The sequence below is a fragment of the Neofelis nebulosa genome, chromosome 1 (genome assembly GCF_028018385.1).
Source record: "Neofelis nebulosa isolate mNeoNeb1 chromosome 1, mNeoNeb1.pri, whole genome shotgun sequence".
Taxonomy (NCBI): Eukaryota; Metazoa; Chordata; class Mammalia; order Carnivora; family Felidae; genus Neofelis; species Neofelis nebulosa.
The window spans coordinates 164,900,664-164,923,527 of NC_080782.1; the positions used below are offsets into that span (position 1 = coordinate 164,900,664).

General features: G+C 45.5%; 1 protein-coding gene across 2 annotated transcripts in view; it reads right to left on the reverse strand.

Annotated features, from left to right (window-relative positions):
* Positions 1-22,864, reverse strand: part of MYO16 (myosin XVI) — a 616,506-nt gene that overhangs the window by 247,134 nt on the left and 346,508 nt on the right. For both annotated transcript variants that reach the window (XM_058742988.1, XM_058742979.1), the window contains exon 16: positions 18,952-19,099. In XM_058742988.1, coding sequence (XP_058598971.1) covers positions 18,952-19,099 — 148 coding nt within the window. The remainder of the gene's footprint in view (positions 1-18,951; positions 19,100-22,864) is intronic.

Consider the following 22,864-nt stretch of genomic DNA (forward strand, 5'->3'; position numbering starts at 1 on the left):
AAGGGAGGGAGACACAGAATCTGAAGCAGGCTCCAGGCTCTGAGCTGTCAGCACAGAGCCTGATGCGGGGCTCGAACTCGTGAACTGTGAGATCATGACCTGAGCTGAAGTGGTACACTTTGACTGAGCCACCCAGGCACCCCTGTACAAAGGATTCTTATTCACATAGTGTTACTACCTCTGTGTTTACACATACTTCTTTTTTTTGTCACGAAGGATCAATACTTTGTTTTCTAGTAAAGTTTCTATTTGCCTTTACTTCTGGATTTAATTTCTAAATTTATTACATTGTTTACAGAGAATATAGTCTGTACATTTTCTTAATTTGAGAATTTATTCAAGTTTAATTATATGGCCTAAGACAGGATCAAAATTTTTTTTATCATTTTGTTTATTGCATCCATCGTAAGTGTACTTTTCAATCTTTATTCCTTATTCCCCCCATCCCCCCACCCACCTCCCCCCCTGCGAACATCAGCTTGTTCTCTACAGTTAAGCCTGTTTCTTCGTTTGTCTCTCTCTTTTTTTTCCCCTTTATTCATTTATTTTGTTTCTTAAATTCCACAGATGAGTGAGATCATATAGTATTTGTCTTTCTCGGACTTATTGCACTCAGAATTATACTCTTTATCTCCTTCCATGCCATTGCAAAGAGCAAGATGTCACTCTTTTTTATGGCTGAATACTTTTCCATTGGACACTTGGGCTGCTTCCATTATGTTGGCTATTGTAAATAATGCTGCAATAAACATAGGGGTGCATATATATTTTCAAATTAGTGTTTTCATATTCTTTGGGCAAACACCCAGCAGTGGAATTACTGGATCCTATGGTAATTCTATTTTTAACTTTTTGAGGAACCTCCGTGCTGTTTTCCACAGTGGCTGCACCAGTTTGCATTCCCACCAACAGTACATGAGAGAACCTTTTCTCCACATCCTCGTGAACACTTACTGTTTCTTGTGTTTTTTATTTTAGCCATTCTTACAGGTGTGAGGTGGTGTCTCATTGTGGTTTTGATTTGCATTTCCCTGGTGATGAGTGATGTTGAGCATATTTTCAAGTGTCTCTTGGCCATCTGGATGTCTTCTCTGGAGAAATGCCTGTTCATGTCTTCTGCCCATTTTTAATTGGATCATTTGGGGTTTGGGTGCTGAATTGTATAAGTTCTTTATATATTTTGAACACTAACCTTTTCTTGGATATGTCGTTTGCAAATATCTTCTCCCATTCAGTAGGATGACTTTTAGTTTTGTTGGTTGTTCCCTTTGCTGTGCAGAAGCTTTTTATTTTGATACAGTCCCAGTAGTTTATTTCTGCTTTTATTTCCCTTGCCTCAGGGGTTCATATCTAGAAAGATGTTGCTACAGCTTATGTCAGAGAGATCATTGCCTATGTTCTTGTCAATGATTTTTATGGTTTCAGGCCTCACATTTTAATATTTAATCCATTTTGAATTTATTTTTAGATATGGTCAATTTTTTAGTAAGTCTCTGAAATGCAGTATTGATATGGAAAGCTATCATTTGCTTAGCTGACATACCTTTGCTCATTATCTTCCTTATAGGAAATTTCAGCTCAAAAGCAAATACACCTTTAGGCCCGTTCACTTTCTATGACTTTTACTTTAGGGCACTACTATTTGTGAGGCCTCTCGCGTTACACATCTGCCTACATACACTCCTTCTCCCTAACAAATTACTCCATTCTCCTTTTCAGTTATTCGTATGTTCATGTCTTTATATGGATCACAAGTTTTTCTTGTATGTTAACGTCCACTCAAGGTGACCTGCCCAAATGCAAGACTTCCCCTATTTCTGGGTGAGTGCCACATGGCTGCTCAGATATAAAACATGTGGGAGTAAGTCTATTAATAATATAGTATGTGTAATAATATGTAGTGCTTCCTGTAACATTTATACGGAAGATGGTATACAATATAGCACATGATGGAATCATGTAGTAATATAGCTTGTTATTAATAACTACATGACTGCATTTATTTTGTTTTTAATTTTTTCCTAATGTTTATTTTTGAGACAGAGAGAGACAGAGCGTGGGCGGGGGAGGGGCAGAGAGAGAGGGAGCCACAGAATCCAAAGCAGGCTCCAGGCTCCGAGCTGTCAGCACAGAGCCCGACCCAGGGCTCGGACCCAGGAACGTGAGATCATGACCTGAGCCAAAGTCAGACACTCAACCAACTGAGCCACCCCAGCGCATTTTTGATGCATATTGATGTGCATTTATTGCATTGCATTTATTGATGCATTTATTTACTGCATTTATTGATGTGACATACGAGGAAGCGTCTGCCTCCTGCCCTTCTGCCTTTGCCCTCAGACTCTTCCAAGTTGGTCCCATCATGTTGTCACTTGTTGTCCTGAAAGCCTCAGGAATTCATCCTCATTTCCTCTCCTTTGCAAGCTCTCTGTCCTCCCCGCCATCCCTGCCTTCCAAGACCAGGGAGAGGAGAAAGCCTGGAGGGCGGGCTCACGATACCTGTCTGCAAGAGTTGGGCTGAACACAGCTGAGAAGAGATGGGCTGGAGGACTAGCAGGGGGATGTCTAAAACACATGTGGGAGGATAGAAAGTTCTAGAAATCTCACAGAGATGTTTCAGGCAGAGCCCCTCCAGAGCAAGTCTTGGCCACTGGACCGAAAATGGGTCTGGTGGAAAGCAGCATGGCGTGGAAAGATAGCATAGCATTGAGAGCTCGTTGGGTTCTGAGTCTCACTGATGCCTTCGGACATTCCAGAACTTAGTTCTCTCTGCATTCTGTTTGTTTCTTATCAGTGGAGATGGCAGGAAAGGCAGCCTTGTGGGGCAGCTGTGAGGACTCAGGTTGGCTGGAATTTCCATGATGTGCTCAACAATTGGCCATCGTGGCTCCAGGGAAATGTTCTGTCCATCTCTTAGGTCTGTTTCCACACAGCACAACATTTGCCCTGCCTGACTGTACCTTGTCCCAGAGGAAAATCTGCAAACTTTCAAAAATCTTGTAAAGTACAAATACATTTCCAGGTCAAAAGGCCTTATCTGAGAATCATTCAACGAGCTGGGGTTCTCTCTTTAGGGGTCTCGGGGAACCTCTGAAGGTCGGTGCCTGCAGGGACCACACCACATGACCCGCCAGAGACCGTGGTTCTCATTAGAGTGTGTCAGAATCCTGCAGAGGTGAGTCCCGATGCCCAGGTGGTGCCCTCGTCCCATTACACCGCAATCTCTGGGAAGTGGGAGGCACCAATGGGCTCAACAGTCCCTGAGAGATGTTGGAAATCACTAACTCAGAGAGAGTTCTCTTGCTGCTCTCTGGAGGAAGGCATAAGACAGAGAAGATGCTAAAATGCAAATCTAACTCATCATAGCTACCTCCGCAGCCAGGAATACTGTGGGTATTTGGACACAACGCTCATTTTCTCCAAGTGTCCTGTTGCTCTGTCCCCTCTCCATCTGGAACATTCTTCATACTTGGTGAACACCTTCCCCTGCAGGCAAGGGGTGGACACTAAAGCGACTGAGCCCCCCAGGGGCCCCCCCGAGTGTTTCTCTCAGTGGGACCCTGGAAACTCAGCCCGGGTTATCTTGCACCCTGGTGTTGGTTGCTGCTGACACAGTGCCCTTCACCTAAACAGAGCTGCAATCTGAAATAACTTATTTCCGTGGGGGCTATGTGCTTATCTTACTTATCACCAGCAGTTCACAAAGCGTACTGATGACGAGCCGGGTACGGTGCGTTAGCATTCGTCACTGTGAAGTGCTTATTCTCCAGGGAGGAGGGAGCCCGCCATCAGCGTGCGTCACTTATGGCTTTGCTCCTACAGCTCTCCATCTCCAGAAACTGCATTAGAAAGCACAACTCCTGTTTCTCTCTGGTGTGGCTGGTGGCCTCTGGGTACTTGCTGCACGTGCGCCCCCCTGTCCCCGTGGACGCTGACGCTCAGCTGGTGTCTCTGCTTCTCTAGTCCTGATGCCTTCGCTTATGTGGCATTCAACTGTCTGCTAGGGCTCCTGCCTCTCCCCTCCCCCGCAGCACAAAGTCTTCTCACCTGCTCCTGGGGCCCCTAGTCAGATGTTCAGGACACTTCTCACACTGTAACTGAGAAGGCTACCTGCTGATCGCCCAGATTTTGAACATTTTGAGAGGTTCCCGAGTAGCGACCGTCTCTTTTTCTACAGCCTTGCAAAAGCGTACTGTGTCTGGGGTAAAGGAGATAATGCCTCCTTTTGAATGAGGGAAGGACAAGGGCGGACTTGAGGACTTGAGTCTCCTGGCTGCCCACAGCCTCTGGATGGCTAGTCTTCCAGGGTCCCCCTTGTCTGCCCAGCAGGCCGTCAGACTCCTTGGTCCATTTCAGCTTGCAAGACCTCGACCATGTGTTGCCACGGTTTAGGCCGGGGTGACAAGAAGGACTGAGGGATGAGCTTTCCAAGCAGGTGGCTGAGTGTGGGCTTCAGAGCATGGGTCCTGTAGCAGCCCAGCCACAGCGGCAGGGACTGGACTAGACATCACGCGGGCGAAGCCAGGAGATCGGAACCTGCTCCGTGCGCTGGGGGGGTTTAGGCAGGGTGGACAGTGAGGATCTGACTTTTCTTTAAAAAGAGCACCTGACTGCGGAGCAGGGTGTGGGTTGTAGTGGGGCCAGTCAGTGGTGGGAAACCCAGAAGGAAGGCTTGAAGGATTTCAGGTGGGTGACGATGGGCACCCAGCCCAGGACTGTAGTAGGAAGATGGGGAAAGGGGGCCGGATCTGCTGTGTAGGCAGCAGGCATGGCCGGGACGTGTCCACAGACGAGCGTGGGAAGGGGGAGAGTTAAGGACAACATTTCAGGTGGTGTCATGGGAGGGGAGACTTGGAAGGGGGTTAGATGTGTTGGGGAGAGAAGCAAAATGATGACCCCAAAGCTATTAGAAACTCACAATTACAATTTTAACACTATTTTTATGACTCCTGTGTGTAAGTCACCTTGTATATGCCCAATCCCTGTCCCCACCAACCACTGGTCAAAGTGATTAATACCACCTCTGCATGTAAGCAAAAGGCAGGGTTCGGAGAGAGGCCATAACGACCTGCGGAGTGCCCACGGCCAGTGAATGGCTTAACTCCGGTGCATCTGTCCACCATACTCTCCCTTCACTGCATCGTTATTTCGGAAAACAGATGCCCAGTAAGAACTTCATTGTTTTAAAGATGGGTCAAACACCTTAGAAGATACCACAGAAAGTCCGGTACTGGTGGGGGCACTGCCATTTCAGAATCGAGGGCACCCCGTTCATCATATGTTAAATGTCCTTACGCTCTGGGGAACCTCTCTCCGGCTGATGCCCAGCTAACTCTCGCAAAGGACACTGTGCACTTAATTCTGAACAACACGATGTCAGGAGGACACGGGAACTCAAACCCCCTTGCTGGAATGAGCTTTCTTAGACGCCAAGAGTCAAGAGAAGAGATCTCGCATTCAGTGCAACAGAACTCGGGAATCATTCATTTGCTGCTAAGAGCGAACATGCAAAAGTTAAGCTGAACACCTCAGGGTGTGACAACTAGATTAAAATAGACTCGAGGCGCTGAGCAAGATCCCACCAGCCCTCATGCGCGGCAGAAGGTGTGAAACCAGAAGCCCACTCGCGCGCTGTGCCACACTGCTGGAGACGACCCACTGACCCACCTATGTGGCGCCCACTGACTGCTTTTGTGCGATGAGGAAACATTCGAGGTTCTGCGATGCAGAACACTGAAACGATGGGAGAAATGCAGCAGCCGTAAACCAGTAAGTGAGGACAGTTTGGAATATCCCTCCACGAAATGTGACTCCATGGGATTCTGCTGAGACACAGCTGACCGGAACAAGGAGACTCTCGCCCTAGAAAGTTCAGCACCATCGACCCGCAGACAAGGGGGTGAGCAACGCTGTGAGGCAGTGGTTAGGAATCATCACTGGACAGTTTGTATTTGCAAAGAGGGAGACATCTGTGGAGCTGGGGTGACAGCCCGATGAATGGCCTTCCCCAGGCCTCAGCCAAAGCACAGGCTGGGCTCTGCTGTGTTTCTGGAGCTCTGTTGAGATCGGTGTTGCTGGAAGGAGCCATACAATGGAGGGGACACAGCTCACAGCATCTGAGGTCGGTCCACCCGACCAGGAGTTCCCATGACTCTCCCCAGTCTCATCTCTGGGCAGGTTAACGCAGCCAACAGAAGTAGCCAGACGAAGTAGGTTTTTGTTTTTGTTTTTTAACGATTTTATTTATTTCTGAGAGACAGAGAGCGACAGAGTGCGAGTAGGGGAGGGGCAGAGAGAGAGGGAGACACAGAATCTGAAGCAGTTTCCCGACATGGGGCTTGAACTCGTGAACCGTGAGATCGTGACCTGAGCCAAAGTCGGACACTCAATGGACTGCACCGTCCAGGCGCCCCAGAAGAAGTTTTCATGTGTATACACACAGATGTTACTGGGTATATTTTAACATATGTTTTGACTCGATGGCCCTAATCTAACAGTGGAAGGCAACAGAAACCCTGCTTCTTCCAGGATTCCGTAAGAAGTTTCACATGGTTGTCAGAGTTCAGTAACAAAGAGACCTCAGAACAGATAAAACTGGCCAACTCTGAAAATAAACACCCCCAGAGCAACGCTGGAAAGCCCCAGGTTATGGCAAATAATAAACAAGGAACCTAGTGACATCATCCTGAAGGTTTTGTTTTTTTCTTCGGCACAAGCAATGCTTTGGGGAGATAAGAGTAAACATAGCCCATCGTCAATGTGTATTTACTCAGAAGCTATTTTGTGCCGAGAACGATTCCGGTCGTTTCCAAGTTACCAGTGATCCAGACAAGTAAGTATCCATGACCTCGTGCAGCTTAACTTCCCACTGTGGGGACACACAAGGTGCAGCAGGGGCATTCAACCAGTAAATTCCAGAGCCTGTTAAGGTGCTGCATGCTCTGGACAGAAGCAGAGCCTGCTAAGAGGGACTGGGAATGCGGTGTTTGGGGTTCAGGTGGGGGTTCTACTGGGGGCTCACTGAGACGGGCACAAGTGAGCAAACTCTTGAAGAAGTAAGGAGGTTAGCCAAGGCGGAGTGGGAGGAAGAACATTCCAGGAGGAGGGAAGGGCTAGAGCAAACCTAGGATGGGAAGTTACCCCGGTGCCCCCGGAGCAACATGGGAGGCCTTAGCGGCTGAGTGGGGAGCCACGGAGGACTAGAAGGGAGGTCAGCACCAAGAGGGACCAGATCACACAGAGCCTTGGAGGCTGTCAAGGGTTGCGACCCTCAGGGAAATGAGGAAAAAGTGCAGGGTCGGCAGAACAGTGCATTGAAGAATGGTTCTGACCGTTGCATTGAGTACTGGTTACTTGTGGGGACAAAGGGAGCCCAGCGGGACAGGGACAGGTGGGTGATCGCCCCAGGGCGGTGGCAGAGCATGGCAGGTCACCCGTGGCTCAGGAAGGAAGGCATGTGGAGGCTCAGGGGTGCTCTGGCTGGGGCGGTGGGAGGCTGGGGAGGATGGGGCAGGTGTGGGTGGGGCGGGCCGAGCAGGAGCCCAGGCTGGGGGCAGTCAGGGACAGGGTTCTGCTATTTAGGAAGTGCCTCGGGGGCTGCACAAATGCATCTTCACAGAGGCAGTTGCTTTAAGTATGAGCCCAGCATGCACCTGTCTTGGCAAGCTAACTCCTCCCAAGGCCACTTAAGGGGCCGTAAGTTGCCAGCAGAAGGAAGAAGGCGGGATCACTTTACTTCCCCCAACAACCCATAGGGAAGCCTCCGAGGCCGAGAGAGCTCGCTCACAGAGATGCCGCTGTCAGAACAAAGCCAACAAAATGACCTGTGACCACACAGCAGTGCCCACACCTACGTCCCCAAGCCGTAGCACAAATGCAGGCGGGGAAAGATCTGGCCGAGGAGGAATTCATGAAAAACACCAGGTCTCTGTGTGTCCATCCACGATAAGGTGAACGGGAAGTCCTGCTGTGGCAGAATCCCCAAACAAGAGAAAAACAAAGAAGCCCAAAGTGCCTGGCCCGAATTCTGAAAGTTCTGAATCTACAGGAAAGCAGGGGTGAAGAGGGCAGGGGGTGAGGGAAAGTGTGTGGGCAGAAGGTTTGCAGCAAGAAGGGGAAGTGAAAGTGGGGCAGTTTCGGGTCACGATATGGGGAGAGGGGCCAGATGGTGGGGGCAGCGGAGCAAGGTGAGGGGTGGAGAGAGGTAGGAGGGCAGGGGTGGGTGGAGTGGGAGGTTGAAGAGGGGTGGGGGTGGGGAGGGGTGAAATGGGGGAGGGGGAGGGGTGGGTGGAGGGGAGGGAGAAGGGGTGGGAGGCAGAGAGGGGTACAGTGGGGGGTAAAGTGGGGAGGAAGGAGTGGGTGGAGGGGGCTGAAGAGGGGCCGGGGAGAGGTGAAGTGGGGGGTGGAGTGAGGTGGGGGACAGGGGTGGGTGGGGTGGGAAGTGACGAGGGAGGAGAGCAGGGGTGGGTGGAGTGAGGGTGGGGGCAGGGGGTGGGGCGGGGGCGTGGAGAGGGACCGGCTAGTGGTCAGGCTCTGTCTCCTCTCCATCCTCACCGTAAGTGACCTGAACCAGAACGTGAGATGAACAGCTGACATCGGTGCCCTTGGGCTCCAGCTTCTCCTTGCGTGCGGGGACATTTCTCTGTGAGCTGCCATCACCGTGTGGCTCTTTTTCAAACACTTCCCTGAAATCTTCCGCCTGTCATTTGGAGACCAGGGTTTGAAAGGCAGACATGGGGTGTATCTAGGGCCTGGCCACGGCCGTGGCTCCTGAGCCACCAGCACGTGCCATTGGGTAACTCAGTCAACCATGGCTTGTGTTAGGCCAAGCCGCGGATGAGGGGAGGTGACATATGTCAAGTTCTCAGCACAAACGAATGTTGGTTGTTAGGGTTTTAACTGCACTGACGGGCTGCAGATTTACAGGAGCAAACGGCATTCGCTTCAAAGAGCCCAGGGAAGGTCACTTTGGGTCTGCGTGCACACACGTGAACACATGTGTCATCACAGGGGTCTACATAAACCCCTCAACATGTTATCGGTTTCAGAACCCAGCCTGTAAGATACACAGTGTGTGTCTGGTTCACACCGGACACAATCCTCTTGAGGAGAACACACGATTGGTAACAAATCATGCATTCCAGAATCTTACTGAGGTCATCATCTCTTGTGATTAAGTGAATGCAGGTTTAGACTTAAAGGAAATCTTTACTTTTTTTTAATGTTTATTTATTATTGAGAGACAGAGAGACAAAAAGCGTCAGAAGGGGAGGGACAGAGAGAGAGAGAAAGACACAGAATCCGAAGCAGGCTCCAGGCTCTGAGCCGTCAGCACAGAGCCCGACGTGGGGCTCGAACCCAGGAACTGTGAGATCATGACCTGAGCCGAAGTCAGACGCTCAACGGACTGAGCCACCAGGCGCCACCCCTCCCTTTTCTTTTTCCCACTCTGGCTGATAGACAATGACAAAGCATTTGAAGCATTCAAATTGATTTTTTGCCCCGGGGAAAACATGAAACAGGAAGTTTTCCAGAAGTGTACAGGTTCTGCTTTAGGTTGTAATACGACATGCTCTGTTCGCCTGCTGTAAGGGGGTACCCGTGGAGAAGCCAGCGTGGGGTCCCGAGAGCCAGCCCCGCCTGTCACCACCCGGCCACCCTCCTCTCCGCACCTACTCTCATCACCCTCACTGCCTCAAAGGGCTGTGCTGATTGTCATCCAAAGATCCGACTAAATTTCCACCGCAGAGAGATGTCACAGTGACACGTTCCTGTGTGGTACTGCCCCGAGGTCACACCTACACGAGGAGAAGCCTTGCCAAGGTTGCAATTATTCCACGTGAGCTAAAGCTCTAACAGGAACTCATGGTCTTTGGCATCACGGTGATTAGTTATTCACATATGGCTCCGATGGAAAAGAGCCTTCCATTCTAGCAGTAACGACAGAACTGACTCTTCTCTAGGCTCCGGCAGCTGGCCACCCACCCTGACCACATGCATGACAGCGCTGAGGCCAGTCCCACTTCATGGAGGACCGAGGGGAGGCATGGAGAGGTTGCGCGATTTCCCGAAACGACCTAGGCAAGGAGAGGAGGGTCCCACGGAAGCTGTGTGCTTTCCGCTGATAAGCTCACTGCCGTCAGCAGCCCACATGCCTTTGTCATCGAATACTGACAAGGTAAAAAGTGGTCAGCCCACTGCAAGGACAAAAGCCCCTTAAATGTCAGCAAGAGCAGAAGTGGACTTGACAGGCCACGTCGACGTGTGGTTTTGCTAACAGTTATTCATGGGCCTTGATTTCGGGACCAGGAAGAGCACCGTGTCTTCCCCTGTACTGTGTCCGTCCGATGGCTCCCGCGGACCGCAATCGGGGACCGAAGACCATCGGGGAAAGAGCATGTGGAAAACAAGGAGAAGGAATATGTGTACGTGTCATGGTGACTGACTCGGCAAGGGGATGAAACGAGGCTGGGGCAGACGTGGGCTGGGGTGATGGGGACGGCTCACCCAGGCTCGCCTGTCGCAGGGAGATGGCCACTCTACCTCTGCCCTGGGGGAAGGCCATATGGGGCTGCTGGGTGCCCACAGTGGAGGACACTGGCAAGCAGGGCTGGGAGACAGAGAAGTGGCACCCACTGCATTAGCCTGACATATATGGTGGGTGGCACACACGTGAGCATGGGATGCTGTTGCTACAGCTGCATGGGTAGGTTTTGTGAAGGAGACCAACTCTCTCTGTCTCTCTCTCACACACACACACGGAACTGTGAGAGTCTTTCTAAAGTAATAGGGAGTCACCAAGCCAACCCCTGAGCATGCTCTGTGGTTCTTCTCTACAAGCTTCAGGAGCCTACCTGAGCCTCACGTCCAAAACAGATGATATCACCCCCACTGGTGGAGGGGCTCCCGCCCGCCATCTTGATATAGCATGATTTAGAATGCAATAAAATAATTTTTATTCATAAAGGGGAAATAATTCAAACGGAGAGAGACAGAGATGAGAGAGACAAAGAGAGACCGAGAGGGAAGGAGGCTCTTGGAAATGGAAGGGACCCTGCTGTGAGACACCGAGGCAGATGTGGAGGTCATTTTCAGTGAGTGTCTGCCTTAGGTAGGTAAGGTGGGGCTTCCCTTTGGCGAGAAACATCATTACTACCACGGTTCACACCTACACAAACTGGGGGACGCCAGCCACAACTCTTTATCCTAAACTTTTGGACCCAGACATGTTCTGTTATGCAGACGATTTTTCTTTACTTTTGTAAGTTAATGTAGTGTTTATATTCCCAGCAAGATTGGCAGGATGCTTTAATCAAACATTTTAATTCTGGGAAAAACCATACGAGTATTCCTAACAAGTGAGAGATATGTGTCAATTCAGGTTTAGATTCTGCTTCAGACGAATTCAGGTTGTGTCAGTCCTTTTACCAGCATGAGTCAGAAATAGACGGTCGGTTTTCAGAACAATTTTGTCTTTGGGGACTACGAAGAATCAATTGGAGATCTATAGTCCAGATTATTACATCTAATTTGCTGACCGGAAAAGCGAGACTCAGAACATTGAGCTCTCCTAACACAAGAGTGGATTTCTTTTTTCATAACCGAAAGGTAAACATGGTCACTGCTCATCGAATGTCACCCAAGTTTATTTCCTCACTCGCTTGATGCTCAGCTCCAGTCTGAGGCTCTCGGAGACAGAAGTAGAGAGAATCTCCAAGTACATGTTAATAATCCATTCCTTCAAATTCTTAAGGCCTCACCAGCTCTGTTTCCTTGTATCATCAAGAAGATTTTATCTGATATGATAGAAAAGCAATATTTATTAGATACTTCGGAGCTAGGAGGTTTCCAGTTTGCTAAATTGGAATTTACCAAATATTATTCTGACATGAGTGTAAAGAGCAAGAATTAAAGAGGCGGGAAAACAATAATCTGTGTAGACGGGATGGGGGGTAGGCCAGGCCTGGCCAAGCAAGAGTGAGGACATCAAATCAACACTTGGTGATGCATTTAAAGAACCAAGATGTGAGGATATGTGGGGATCCCGGTATCTCCTTTTGCGTTGGTGCCTGGGAAAATAAAGACAACCAAACTGGAATTTCGAGGAACAGAAGCAGAACTCTGAAAAGAGTTATAGTAAGAGTAATAGTCTGGTGATGCTGAGAAAAGGTATATTTTCATCGGTTTTCTCCAAATCATGAAGGTGCAGACAGTGGAATTAATGTCTGTATGTCAGGACAGAGTGTCAGTTTCCAAGTTCTAAGGCTGGCCATCACACTTGCCCAGGGGACAAACAGCAATCAGGGGCAACCAGTTGAGCGCTTGGGTCCTGGGGGACAGATCACCGGGTTTGAAACCACGGTGCCCCCATTTCCTTCCTGCACAGCCCTGGGCAAGTTACATATCTGGTAGGTCTCAGTGTGCCCGTTTGTAAAACAGGAGGAGTATTAAGAGCTATCTCATAAAGATGCTAAAAGATTTAAATGATGGGGCACCTGGGTGGCTCAGTCAGTTAGACATCTGACTTCAGCTCAGATCATGATCTCATGGTTCGTGAGTTCGAGCCCCACGTCGGGCTCTGTGCTGACAGCTCAGAGCCTGGATCCTGCTTTGGATTCTGTGTCTCTCCTTTTTTCTGCCCCTCCCCTGCTCACGCTCTGTCTCTCTCAAAATAAATAAATGTTAAAATTTTTTTTTAAAAAAGAGAAAAAGATAAAAAATAATACTGTCGATCAGATGGATCACAGAATTGCTTCACCTTCAACCCGAAAAACTATTTTTAGGGGGAAACAGACATAACACAGAAATTACATGGAAACGTGCCACAATTTGTATCTGCAGTTCTCCTGAAATACATTTGCATTATTAATGGTCCTGTATATGGGTAGCCGTGGGGCCCAGCTACCTGGCAAATCAGCAGGGTGAGCTGTGCCTGCCCCCCAGGCCTCCCCACAGCCGCGTCTTCACACTGGGGCTGGCACCCTTCTGGGTGGCTGGGGATCAGCCTGGCTGTTGGAGCAGAACAGAGTGGAAGGAACCTGCTTCACGTGGCTGTTTACTTGTGCCCAGCTCCCCTGTCCTCCTCTTTGGTTAGACAGCTCCCATCCTCCACCCTTTCAGAATGACTCAGGGACCAGGGAGGGCCTGAGACCTAAGCTGGGCTGCCAAGGTGGCCTCTTGGAGAGGAAAAGAGGAACTTTGGCTTCCTCTCCAGGGTTCCTAAGATGTGGAAGGTTAGGGCTCTGTGTGTTATGTTCCTCCCCATGTTGGAAAACACAAGCAAAGTAAAACAGAGGGGTGTGTGTGTGTGTGTGTGTGTGTGTGTGAGAGAGAGAGAGAGAGAGAGAGAGAGAGAGACAGAGAGACAGAGAGACAGAGAGACAGAGACAGACAGACAGCATCTAGTTCCAGGATCTAGTTATATGCGACTTCTTTCTTCTCCAATTAGTTATGTGATTCTCTGAATCCTTCCTCTTTTTCTTTTCTTCTCTTTTTCTTCTTAAATGTGTTCATGTTGGGTATCTGACACCAGCAATCAAAGAGTGCTAATGAACATAAAACTTGAAGCCACACATACCTGGGTTTGGATTCTGGCTTTTTCATTAACTAAACTTACTAGCTAAATGTCTTTGATTAAGTTATGTATCTGTGCTTCAGTCTCATTATAAAAACAATTTAGGGGCGCCTGGGAGGCTCAGTTGGTTGAGCATCCAACTTCGGCTCAGGTCATGATCTCACGGTTCGTGGGTCTGAGCCCCGTGTCGAGCTCTGTGCTGACAGCTCAGGGCCTGGAACCTGCTTCGGATTCTGTGTCTCCCTCTCTCTCTGCCCCTTCCTTGCTCACGTTCTGTCTGTCTGTCTCTGTCTCTCTGTCTCTCTCTCTCAAAAATAAAAATAAAAACATTTAAAAACAATTTTTAGATAAAAAAATAAAAACAATTTAGAATGCTCACAACTCTCCCATAGGATTCTGAAGACTAATTAAAGAGGTAGAACATGTCCCTCATACCAGTGTGGTTTGTTGTTTTCTTTTCCCCTCTCTCTCCTCATCTGGGTGCACGGGACTCAAAAATGGAAAGAAGGAAGAAACTCCTGACCCTGAATCCTCGCTACTGACTTTTCACAAGTGAAATTTACCTGGCCATTTACAGAGGTGACCCAACCCTTTCCATTATTTTCAATATTCTAACCTCCAGCGAGGATAATGCAATCTCTTATGGCTTAAATTTTTAATTTTTCTACCTGAGAAAGAAGTAACCCAGAATTGCTTTTTATGATAGAGGTGACAGACTCCACAATGTCCGGACTTAGTGTTGCTTAACTAATTCTAAATAAAAACGTGTACGCAAACATCGACCTCGTGCTTTCACTTTCATTTTCCTTAAAGATGTCCCTGACGCAAAGTGGCAAAGCCCGTGGTTGCCAATTTACAGGCCACGTTGCTGTGGGCACAATACAGAGGGTGAAGGGTGAGAGTCAGTAGGACTTAGACTCCAGTCTGGCTCCTGGATGACCTCTCCCTCTTCATGCCCTGGTCTCTCTGATGCAGGAGCGGTCCTCTGCTCAGGTCCAGGTGAGGATTCAAAGAGACAGGGAAGAGAATAGTAGGACGGGGTCTGGAGGATGATGGGCGCTGCTCTCTAAGTTGTCGGTATCACAATTGTGATTATCATGTAGATAACTCATAATAGAGTCAGGTAGAGATACATTTTGATTCCTCTTATCTTGAAACTGTGTCTTGGGAGCACCTTCAAGATTTGCTTGCCTAAAATATGTAGCCAGATGAAGAGTCATCCTCAAATAATAGCTTAAGTTTACCCTTACCTATTTTTCAATTATGTGAAACTTTTTCAAGCCAAGTTAAACATGCATAAGAAACCCTGAGCAAAAGAAATGAAGTCTCAGTGAGCGTTAACTGCCACAGCGTCCTCGGTGACAGGTGCACTCCCAGGCAGCAATCACAAGTTCAAATACTGGATGAGTCAGAGTTTCCTAACACACAAGGTTAGAAACAGGTCACAAGCTCTGAGTCAAGGGCTGCTTGCTCTCAGCTTGTAATTCACAATCTGACCTTTTCTGAAAATGTTACCCTGCAGTGCAGCAATAATTTACGACGCTCATCAGAATGAAGGCAGATTAGGAATAACTTCTTTGCATTTTGGAGCCCAACTGTTCTGGGATGAAAACCTGTAAACGCTGTTTAAAGCACACCAAAGATAAACAATTAACGACTGTGTCTAACTTTCATTAAAGCCCAATCCCATGAACGTGGACTATATTTATCCTGAGATGCAAGGTTAGGAATACATACAAAGGAGTTTGAAATAGAACTTGAAAAACGAACAAACAGGAAAAAGAAGTAAATCATAGGAAGAAACATAAATCAAAAAGAAACCTTTACTGATGAGCCCTTTTTTTTTTTAGCTCCTGACTTTGTGGAGATGGCACCATCTAGTGGAAATCCTTGGTAAATGCAATCTTATTTTCCCTGCTTTAAATGTTAGTGACCCAGAGACTTGTTTTTCCTTGACATCATTGTTGTTGTTGTTTTAACAATCTGCACAGAAAAATCCTTATGCAAAGTGTTATAAATATTGTCTCCATGCAGTTCAGCTATAGGAACTCATGGCTGTACCATTTTTATTCCATGGTTAAGCAACAGTGCTATCTGCTTGTTTTAGGTATTGTTCCAATTTTACAAGCAGGAAAGTATTTTTAGGGGCATTTAACACTGAAATAAACCTTCATAAATTTTCATGTGAGACTCTGAAAACTTTTAATTCCAAAAACAGAGTCAAAGTTTAAAAAAGACACTTATGTAGCTTTAATTATAAAGCATTAGCTCCAGCAGTGTTTCCTTCTCTTTGGAGTTCAATTACATAAGAACATATGACGGATACCGAGTATGTCTGCAGCCCCCAGTTACTGTTCCATGTCCATTTTATGTTCCACGCAGGCAATGAGTTGTTATTAAAGAAGGAAAGAGGTACATTTGCAGGAAGCAGGCTCACAATTCTTCGTATTATTTGCCTTAAGACTCAACATACTTCATCAACATTTCAGTTCAAGCTGCACTGTGGGATGAACATTGAGTAAGCAAAGGCATATCTGGATGGTCTATTTTTTAAAAATTTTTTAATGTTTATTTTTGAGAGAGAAAGAGTGCTCAAGCAGGGGAGGGGCAGAAAGAGAGGGAGACAAAGAATCTGAAGCAGGCTCCAGGCTCTGAGCTGTCAGCACAGAGCCCGATGTGGGGCTCGAACCCATGAACCGTGAGATCATGACCTGAGCTGAAGTCGGACACTTAACCAACTGAGCCACCCAGGTGCCCCTGGATGGTCTATTTAACAGATACCTCAACATCTCTGTAAAGAAAATCAGATCAGTAGATGTGATGGTAACAACAGCACTCTTCCTAATAGTCTATTTATACATCGTGATTTTTCCCATACCTGTTGGGTGCTGATTTTAAGGGGGAAACTCAGAAGGGCCACTGGTCTGTGAAAGGTCGGAAAGCTAGCAAGTTGAGATTTACACCGCCGATTGCAAATGACCCAAACAATTTCAAAAATTATGGTCCTTGAGATACATCATTACTCCATAAAGATTAGACCCCAACCCCAATTCAAACGTCAGACAAATACAAACTCCCCGAGCCTTGCCAGCACCATAAAAGGGAGAAGACCCACGCCACAGAAACCCCAGAAACAATGCGATGCACATGAGCATTGTAACTTGCAAAACACCCTGTTTTATTATTAAAGAACATTATGTCTGTGTTATTCTCATTGCACAAACGTCCCAACTGATATTTTTATGAATCTGGAGTGGTGGTGTGTATTTTTATTGAGGAATGTTGTTTTGTTCCCATTAGATATTTATCATACATTTTAATAAAATAACCTCTTTGTTCAGGGGAATTGAATGATTCATGATTTTGCTGACTTCTTTCCTGTTGGAGCTTCTCACAAAGGAACCCCTGACTGTTTGACTTTCTAAATAGCCTGAGTGATTCCAAACTCTCTTTTGCAAAGAGGGATGAATGCCGGGGTGGGCTCCCCCATAAAGGAGACCTTGTTTTCTCTCCCCCACGCCCACACGTTCAGAAAGATGGGTCCAAACCCCAGACCCAGAAGTTAAATTGTTTCTTTGAATGGTAGAAAAGATTCCGGTCCTTTACTCTTCAGTGGCTCTAAGTCCGAAATGCCAGGCACACACGTGCAAATAGATACAGACAACCCCCTAAACCAATTATCTGCTGTCTACATTGACTCTGTACTCGTAAGCATGATTTGGAACACAGAAATCTGTAAGACTTTTCTCCCTCGCTTCTACTCCTGAACACCTGATGTGGGGTTGCCCATCCGATGCGTTTCCTCCCAAGGACAACGTCTGCCATTAGAGACACTCAATGTAGCAAAACAAAGGCTCGTTCCAGGGAACAGGTCTTTCAGTGCTGCTGATACATGACATATTCCCTTTGGCACAAGCCTCCTTATGGTTCTGGGTTTGAGTTCCTCCTTCACGAAATGAGGATATTTGGTAAAAAAAACATTTTCCGTGCCCTAGGAGCTTAACATTTCCATATTTTTTTTTAAAAATCACTTTAACCTAGGCTACCATGCTCCAAAAGGAGTATTTTTTTTTCTTTTTCTTCTGAATTTCTGTTGTTTGGGAACACAGTAAACCCCCAAAGTCCTTCAGTAAATAAAACACAATTCTGATAAGGCCTTAACTTTTTGATTACTTCTCTCCTGCTCTGCATGACCCATTGTGCCTATACTCCTGGATGTAATATTTTCAAAGAAATTGACTGAGAGTGGTTGGTAACGTCGTGGTAAGTTAGGACAGGGCCGTTCATCCCCTTCAAGTGGCCCTGTGCCCCACTCTCAGTAACACCTCATGGCAGTGGCCACGACAGAGGCTGCCCCATTGTCCCTCCAATCCATTCCAGGAGCCCCGTAGACCCCATCACCCCGGAAAAGCCCCATCTCTCACACTTGGCATCTCGACCCTGCAGCCCCAGAGGCTTCTCTGCCTTCATGCCTCAACCAGCAAGACAGGTCCTCCTCCTCAGGCATTCTTTCACTTTTCTTGCAAGGGTTCTCAAAAATTATGAAACACACACCACTCTTCTTGAATCCAATAACAAACACCCAGTAACTCCAAGTCAGATGTTAGCAGGCATCTGAAATAAATCCGTATCTCTTTCGGACTCTAGTGCCTCTGCCCTGTCCCAGATTTACTAGTGAGCTTGGTCGGTACGCCCAGCTCCCTCTGCTCCCTTCTTGCACCTGTTTTTCTCCCCTCAACGGGGCTCACTCTGCCCACTGTTTTCTTCTCATCCCGATCCAAATCTGGACCAATCTGCATGGGGAGACACATCGGATCGGGCAGGTGGCAGAAATACCCTCAGCGTGAAGACATTCCTCAGCTCATATCTTTAGGAGTCCCTCACCTCCATCCTGTTCTATGACCAATGCATCTGCATTTGAACAAATGCTTTCTGCCTCCAGGGCAGAAAATGAGCTCCTCGGTTTATGTGCTGTTTGTCTTCATCCCTTATGCAATTTCATCTGTTACTAATGAACGGCGATTGCCACGTAATACTGCCCATTATTTCAAAAGACTGCCAAAGATTAGGAATGCATAACTAATGTTATATCCAAAATACCCAAAGGAACAGAAAAGTTTATACAGACACTCACTTATTAATTCTGATCTGAAAATTAGGAAAACGGAAACACAAGTTAATACATACACAAACCTCAACACTCTAAAAAAAACAACCAAAAAACTGTTACAATCCTGTTACAGATGGTTGTGACCTAACAGTACCCAATTTTTCTCTTTGACCCACTCTCTGAAAAATCAGGAGAAAATTTAAGACTGCTTAAATGCCACCACGACTTCAGGACGGAATTACCACGTAGAAAATATGCAGTCACTTACCGGTGCGCACATAAATTATTAAGGTGAAGCCCGTATTTTTCTTCAGCAGATAACCCATCCATCAACAGGTAGAAAATGAGAAAATTGCTCTGGCCAAGAGGTTGTGAAACAAGTCTGGATTTCTCGAGCATGTATGTATAAATTCTGGCTGGTTAAGAAAAAAAAAAGGGGGGGATTCTGTTAAATGACATTACTAGTTTCATTCTCATAGATTTACACGCGTTAATGAATTGCACGAGATAATAATGCAACTGTTTTCAAATACAGACCTTTTGAAAAATATCTGAGGCTTTATTTTCTAGAGTGCTTTGTACGTTTCCAGGAAGATTAAGCAGAAAATACCAAGAGCTCCATCATACCTTCTCTCTCCTACCCAGCACACCGCGTCCCCTGTCATTAACCTCTCGTGTTAGTCTCATAAATTGGTTAGAATTGATGAGCCAATATTGATGCTTAATGTTAATTAAGTATATAAATGTGTGTTGGTATTCACTCTTTGTACACTCCACCGGCGTTAAGACATTCATAATACCATGTTCTACCAGCACAGTAACAAACAGAGTGGTTTCACTGCCCTAAAAAGCCCATGCTCCAGTATTTATCCCTTCCTCTCTCCCTAACCCCTGATGCCCACTGCTCTTAGTACTGTCTCTACAGATTCACCTTGCCCAGAATGTCATATCGTTGGAATCATACAGTATGCAAACTTCTCAGGTTGTAATCACTTCAGTTTCCTTCATTCAAAGATATACATTTAAGGTTCTTTGTCTTTTCATGGCTTGAGAGCTCACTTCCTAAATCCTCGGATAAGAGCCCACCCTACGAATGCACCAGCTGATTTATCCACTCACCTATTAAAGGACATCTTGGTTGCTTACGGTTTTTGCAATTACGAATAAAGCTGCTATAAACATTTGTATCCACATTATGTGTGGACATAAGTTTTCAGCTCAGTTGGGTAAATACTGAGGAGTGTGATTCCTGGATCGTATGGTAAGACTATGTTTAGCTTTGTAAAATATCACCAAACTGTCTTCCAAAGTGGCCATGCCATTTTGCATTCCCACAAGCAATTAATCAGAGTTCCTGGTGCTCCACATCCTTGCCAGTATTTGGCATTGTCAGTGTTTTGAATTTTAGACATTCTAATGCGTTTGCAGTGGTATTTCATTTTTGTTTTAATTCACGTTTCCTACGTGACCTATAATGTGTAGCATCTTTTCATTTTTGTATTTTCCAGTTGTGTATCTTCTTTCATGAGGTGTCCAGATATTTTGTCCATTTTGTAAATTGGGTTGTTTTCCTATTGCCGAGTATTAAGTGTTCATTGCATGTTTTAGTTAGCAGTCCGTTATCAGATGTGTTTTTCTTGTTTTGCAAAAATTTACCTCTATCTGTGGCTCATCATTTCATTCTCTTAATGGTGTCTTTCATAGGACAGTCATTTTTAATTTTAATGAAGTCCAGCTTATCAATTATTTATTTCATGGATTGCTGTTTTTAGTGTTATATTAAAAACTCATTGCCAAACCCAAGGTCACCTACAATTTCTCTTATGTTATTGTTTAAAAAGTTTTATACTTTTTTTTAAAGTTTATTTATTTTGAGAGAGAGAGAGAGCAAGTAGGGGAGGGGCAGAGAGAGAGGGGGAGAGAGAGAATCCCAAGCAGGCTCCACACCACCAGTGCAGAGCCTGATGCGGGGGTAGAACTCAACAAACAGCAAGATCATCACCTGAGCCAAAGTCGGATGCTTAACCAACTAAGCCACTCAGGAGTTCCTATAGTTTTGTTTTTACATGTAGATTTATGATCTATTTCAAGTCATTTTTTTTTTTTTGCATGAGGAAGTCCTGCTATTTTAGTATAATTTGTTGAAAGAACTGTCATTTCTCTATCAAACTTTGCTCTTTGTCAAAAATCAGTTAACTGGGTCTACCTGGGCTCTCTATTCTGTTCCATTGGTCTCCTGGTCTGTTCTTTCACAGTACCACTGTTCCTGCCACTTTAGAGGAAGTCTTGAATTTGGGTAGCACCAATCCTCCAACTTTGTTCTTCTTTTTAAACGTTGTGTTGGCTTTTCTGGATCTTTTAACTCTTCACATAAACTTTATGTCAATATCCAGAAAGTAACCTGCTGGGATTTCTATTAGGATTGTATTGAATCTATAGATCAAATTGGGAAAAACTGACATTTTAACAATATCGAACCTTCCTATCTGCAAACATTGAATATCTTTCCATCTATTTATATCTTCTTTGATTTTTTTCATCAGGGTTTTTATAGTTTTCCTCACAAATATCTTGTAAATATTTTGTTAGATTTATACCTAAGTGTTTTATTTTTTGGTAGTGGTGGAAATAATATTGTGTTTTTAATGTCAAATTCCAATTGTTCATTGCTGATATTTGGAAAGCAATTGACTTTTGTATATTAAGCATGTGTCCTACAACATTGCTATAATGGCTTACTAGTTCCAGGAAATTTTTGTTGCTGATTCTTTCCAATTTTCTACAGAGATAATCATGTCATCTGTTAACAAAGACAGTTTCATTTCTTTCTTTCCAATCTGTATATATTTTTTCTTGTCTTATTGCATTAGCTAGGGCTTCCAGTACAATGTTGAAAGCAAGTGATGAGAGGAGACATTCTTATTTTGTTCTTGACCCAACACAGAACTTTCATGCACAAATACAATCTGAAACAAGACGTGTCCCTGGGTATAACAAAGGCACCAAAGTAAGTTTTAGAACTTTCTTCATTAATGTCTTACAATTTGAAAGCACAAGTCATATTGCTATGGTATATATAAACAGATACTGATTATAAAGAGCTCTGCTGTAGACCCTAGCAAGTATTACTATCAACCAGATCAGAAGTATATACAGCTACACTATACAAAGACCAGATACATAGACAATAGTGTCTCACTGCTGAAAATCGTGGAAGAAACCCACTGTAGCAAAGGCAAATATAACTTGAATTTATGCAGGTACAATTTGATATACAGAAAGTATACTGGGCAAGTTTCAACATCTATATCAAAATTATAAAAAGGAGCCAAACGATGCTTTATAGCTTAGTGGTAAGATAATGAAACAGATGCTTCAATAATAAAGTTTACTTCCCAGTTAAAGAGGAAGACAGGTGATGTGTCTATAAAAGCGCATGCCCGGTTTGAAGAGTGTCTAGCCTAGTTCATTGTGACCTCACATGTCGAGTAGCAAAATACCTAATATTCATTATTTGGAGCTTCTGCTGCTAAAGATTACAAAAATACAAACAAAAACAACCCACATCACAAAAACATGTTGTTGGACAATGGTGGGAGAACGCAGCATGGAGATCACAATCCCGATTTTGCTTCCAGACAGGACTGGCAATACAGAAGTTACTGTCAATCAACATTTATGGCTGGGGCGCCTGGGTGGCTCAGTCAGTTAAGTGTCCGACTTCAGCTCAGGTCATGATCTCGTGGTTCGTGAGTTTGAGCCCCATACCAGGCTCTTGCCGACAGCTCGGAGCCTGGAACCTGCTTCAGATTCTGTGTCTCCCTCTCTCTCTGGCCCTCCCCTGCTCATGCTCGCGTGCGCGCGCTCTCTCTCTCTCAAAAATAAAATTAAAAGATAAACATTAAAAAAAATTAAAAAAAACATTTATGACTATATGTTTGGCAGGCTGAAACTTGTAGTTTTTCTGAACTATTCTTTTTATTGGAATTTAGGTTTATTCTTATCATTATGAATGGTCAGTAAACAATGAAGCATTTCAATTTCAAATGCACTTGTGAATTATTGTAGTTTTCCACTTTGAAGTAAAGATTCACGGTCAATAATTGTTTTGGATCAAAAGGTGACAGTTGTTAGGGAGTCAAATGGACATAGTTATTTCTTACATTTGAACTAGAAACATC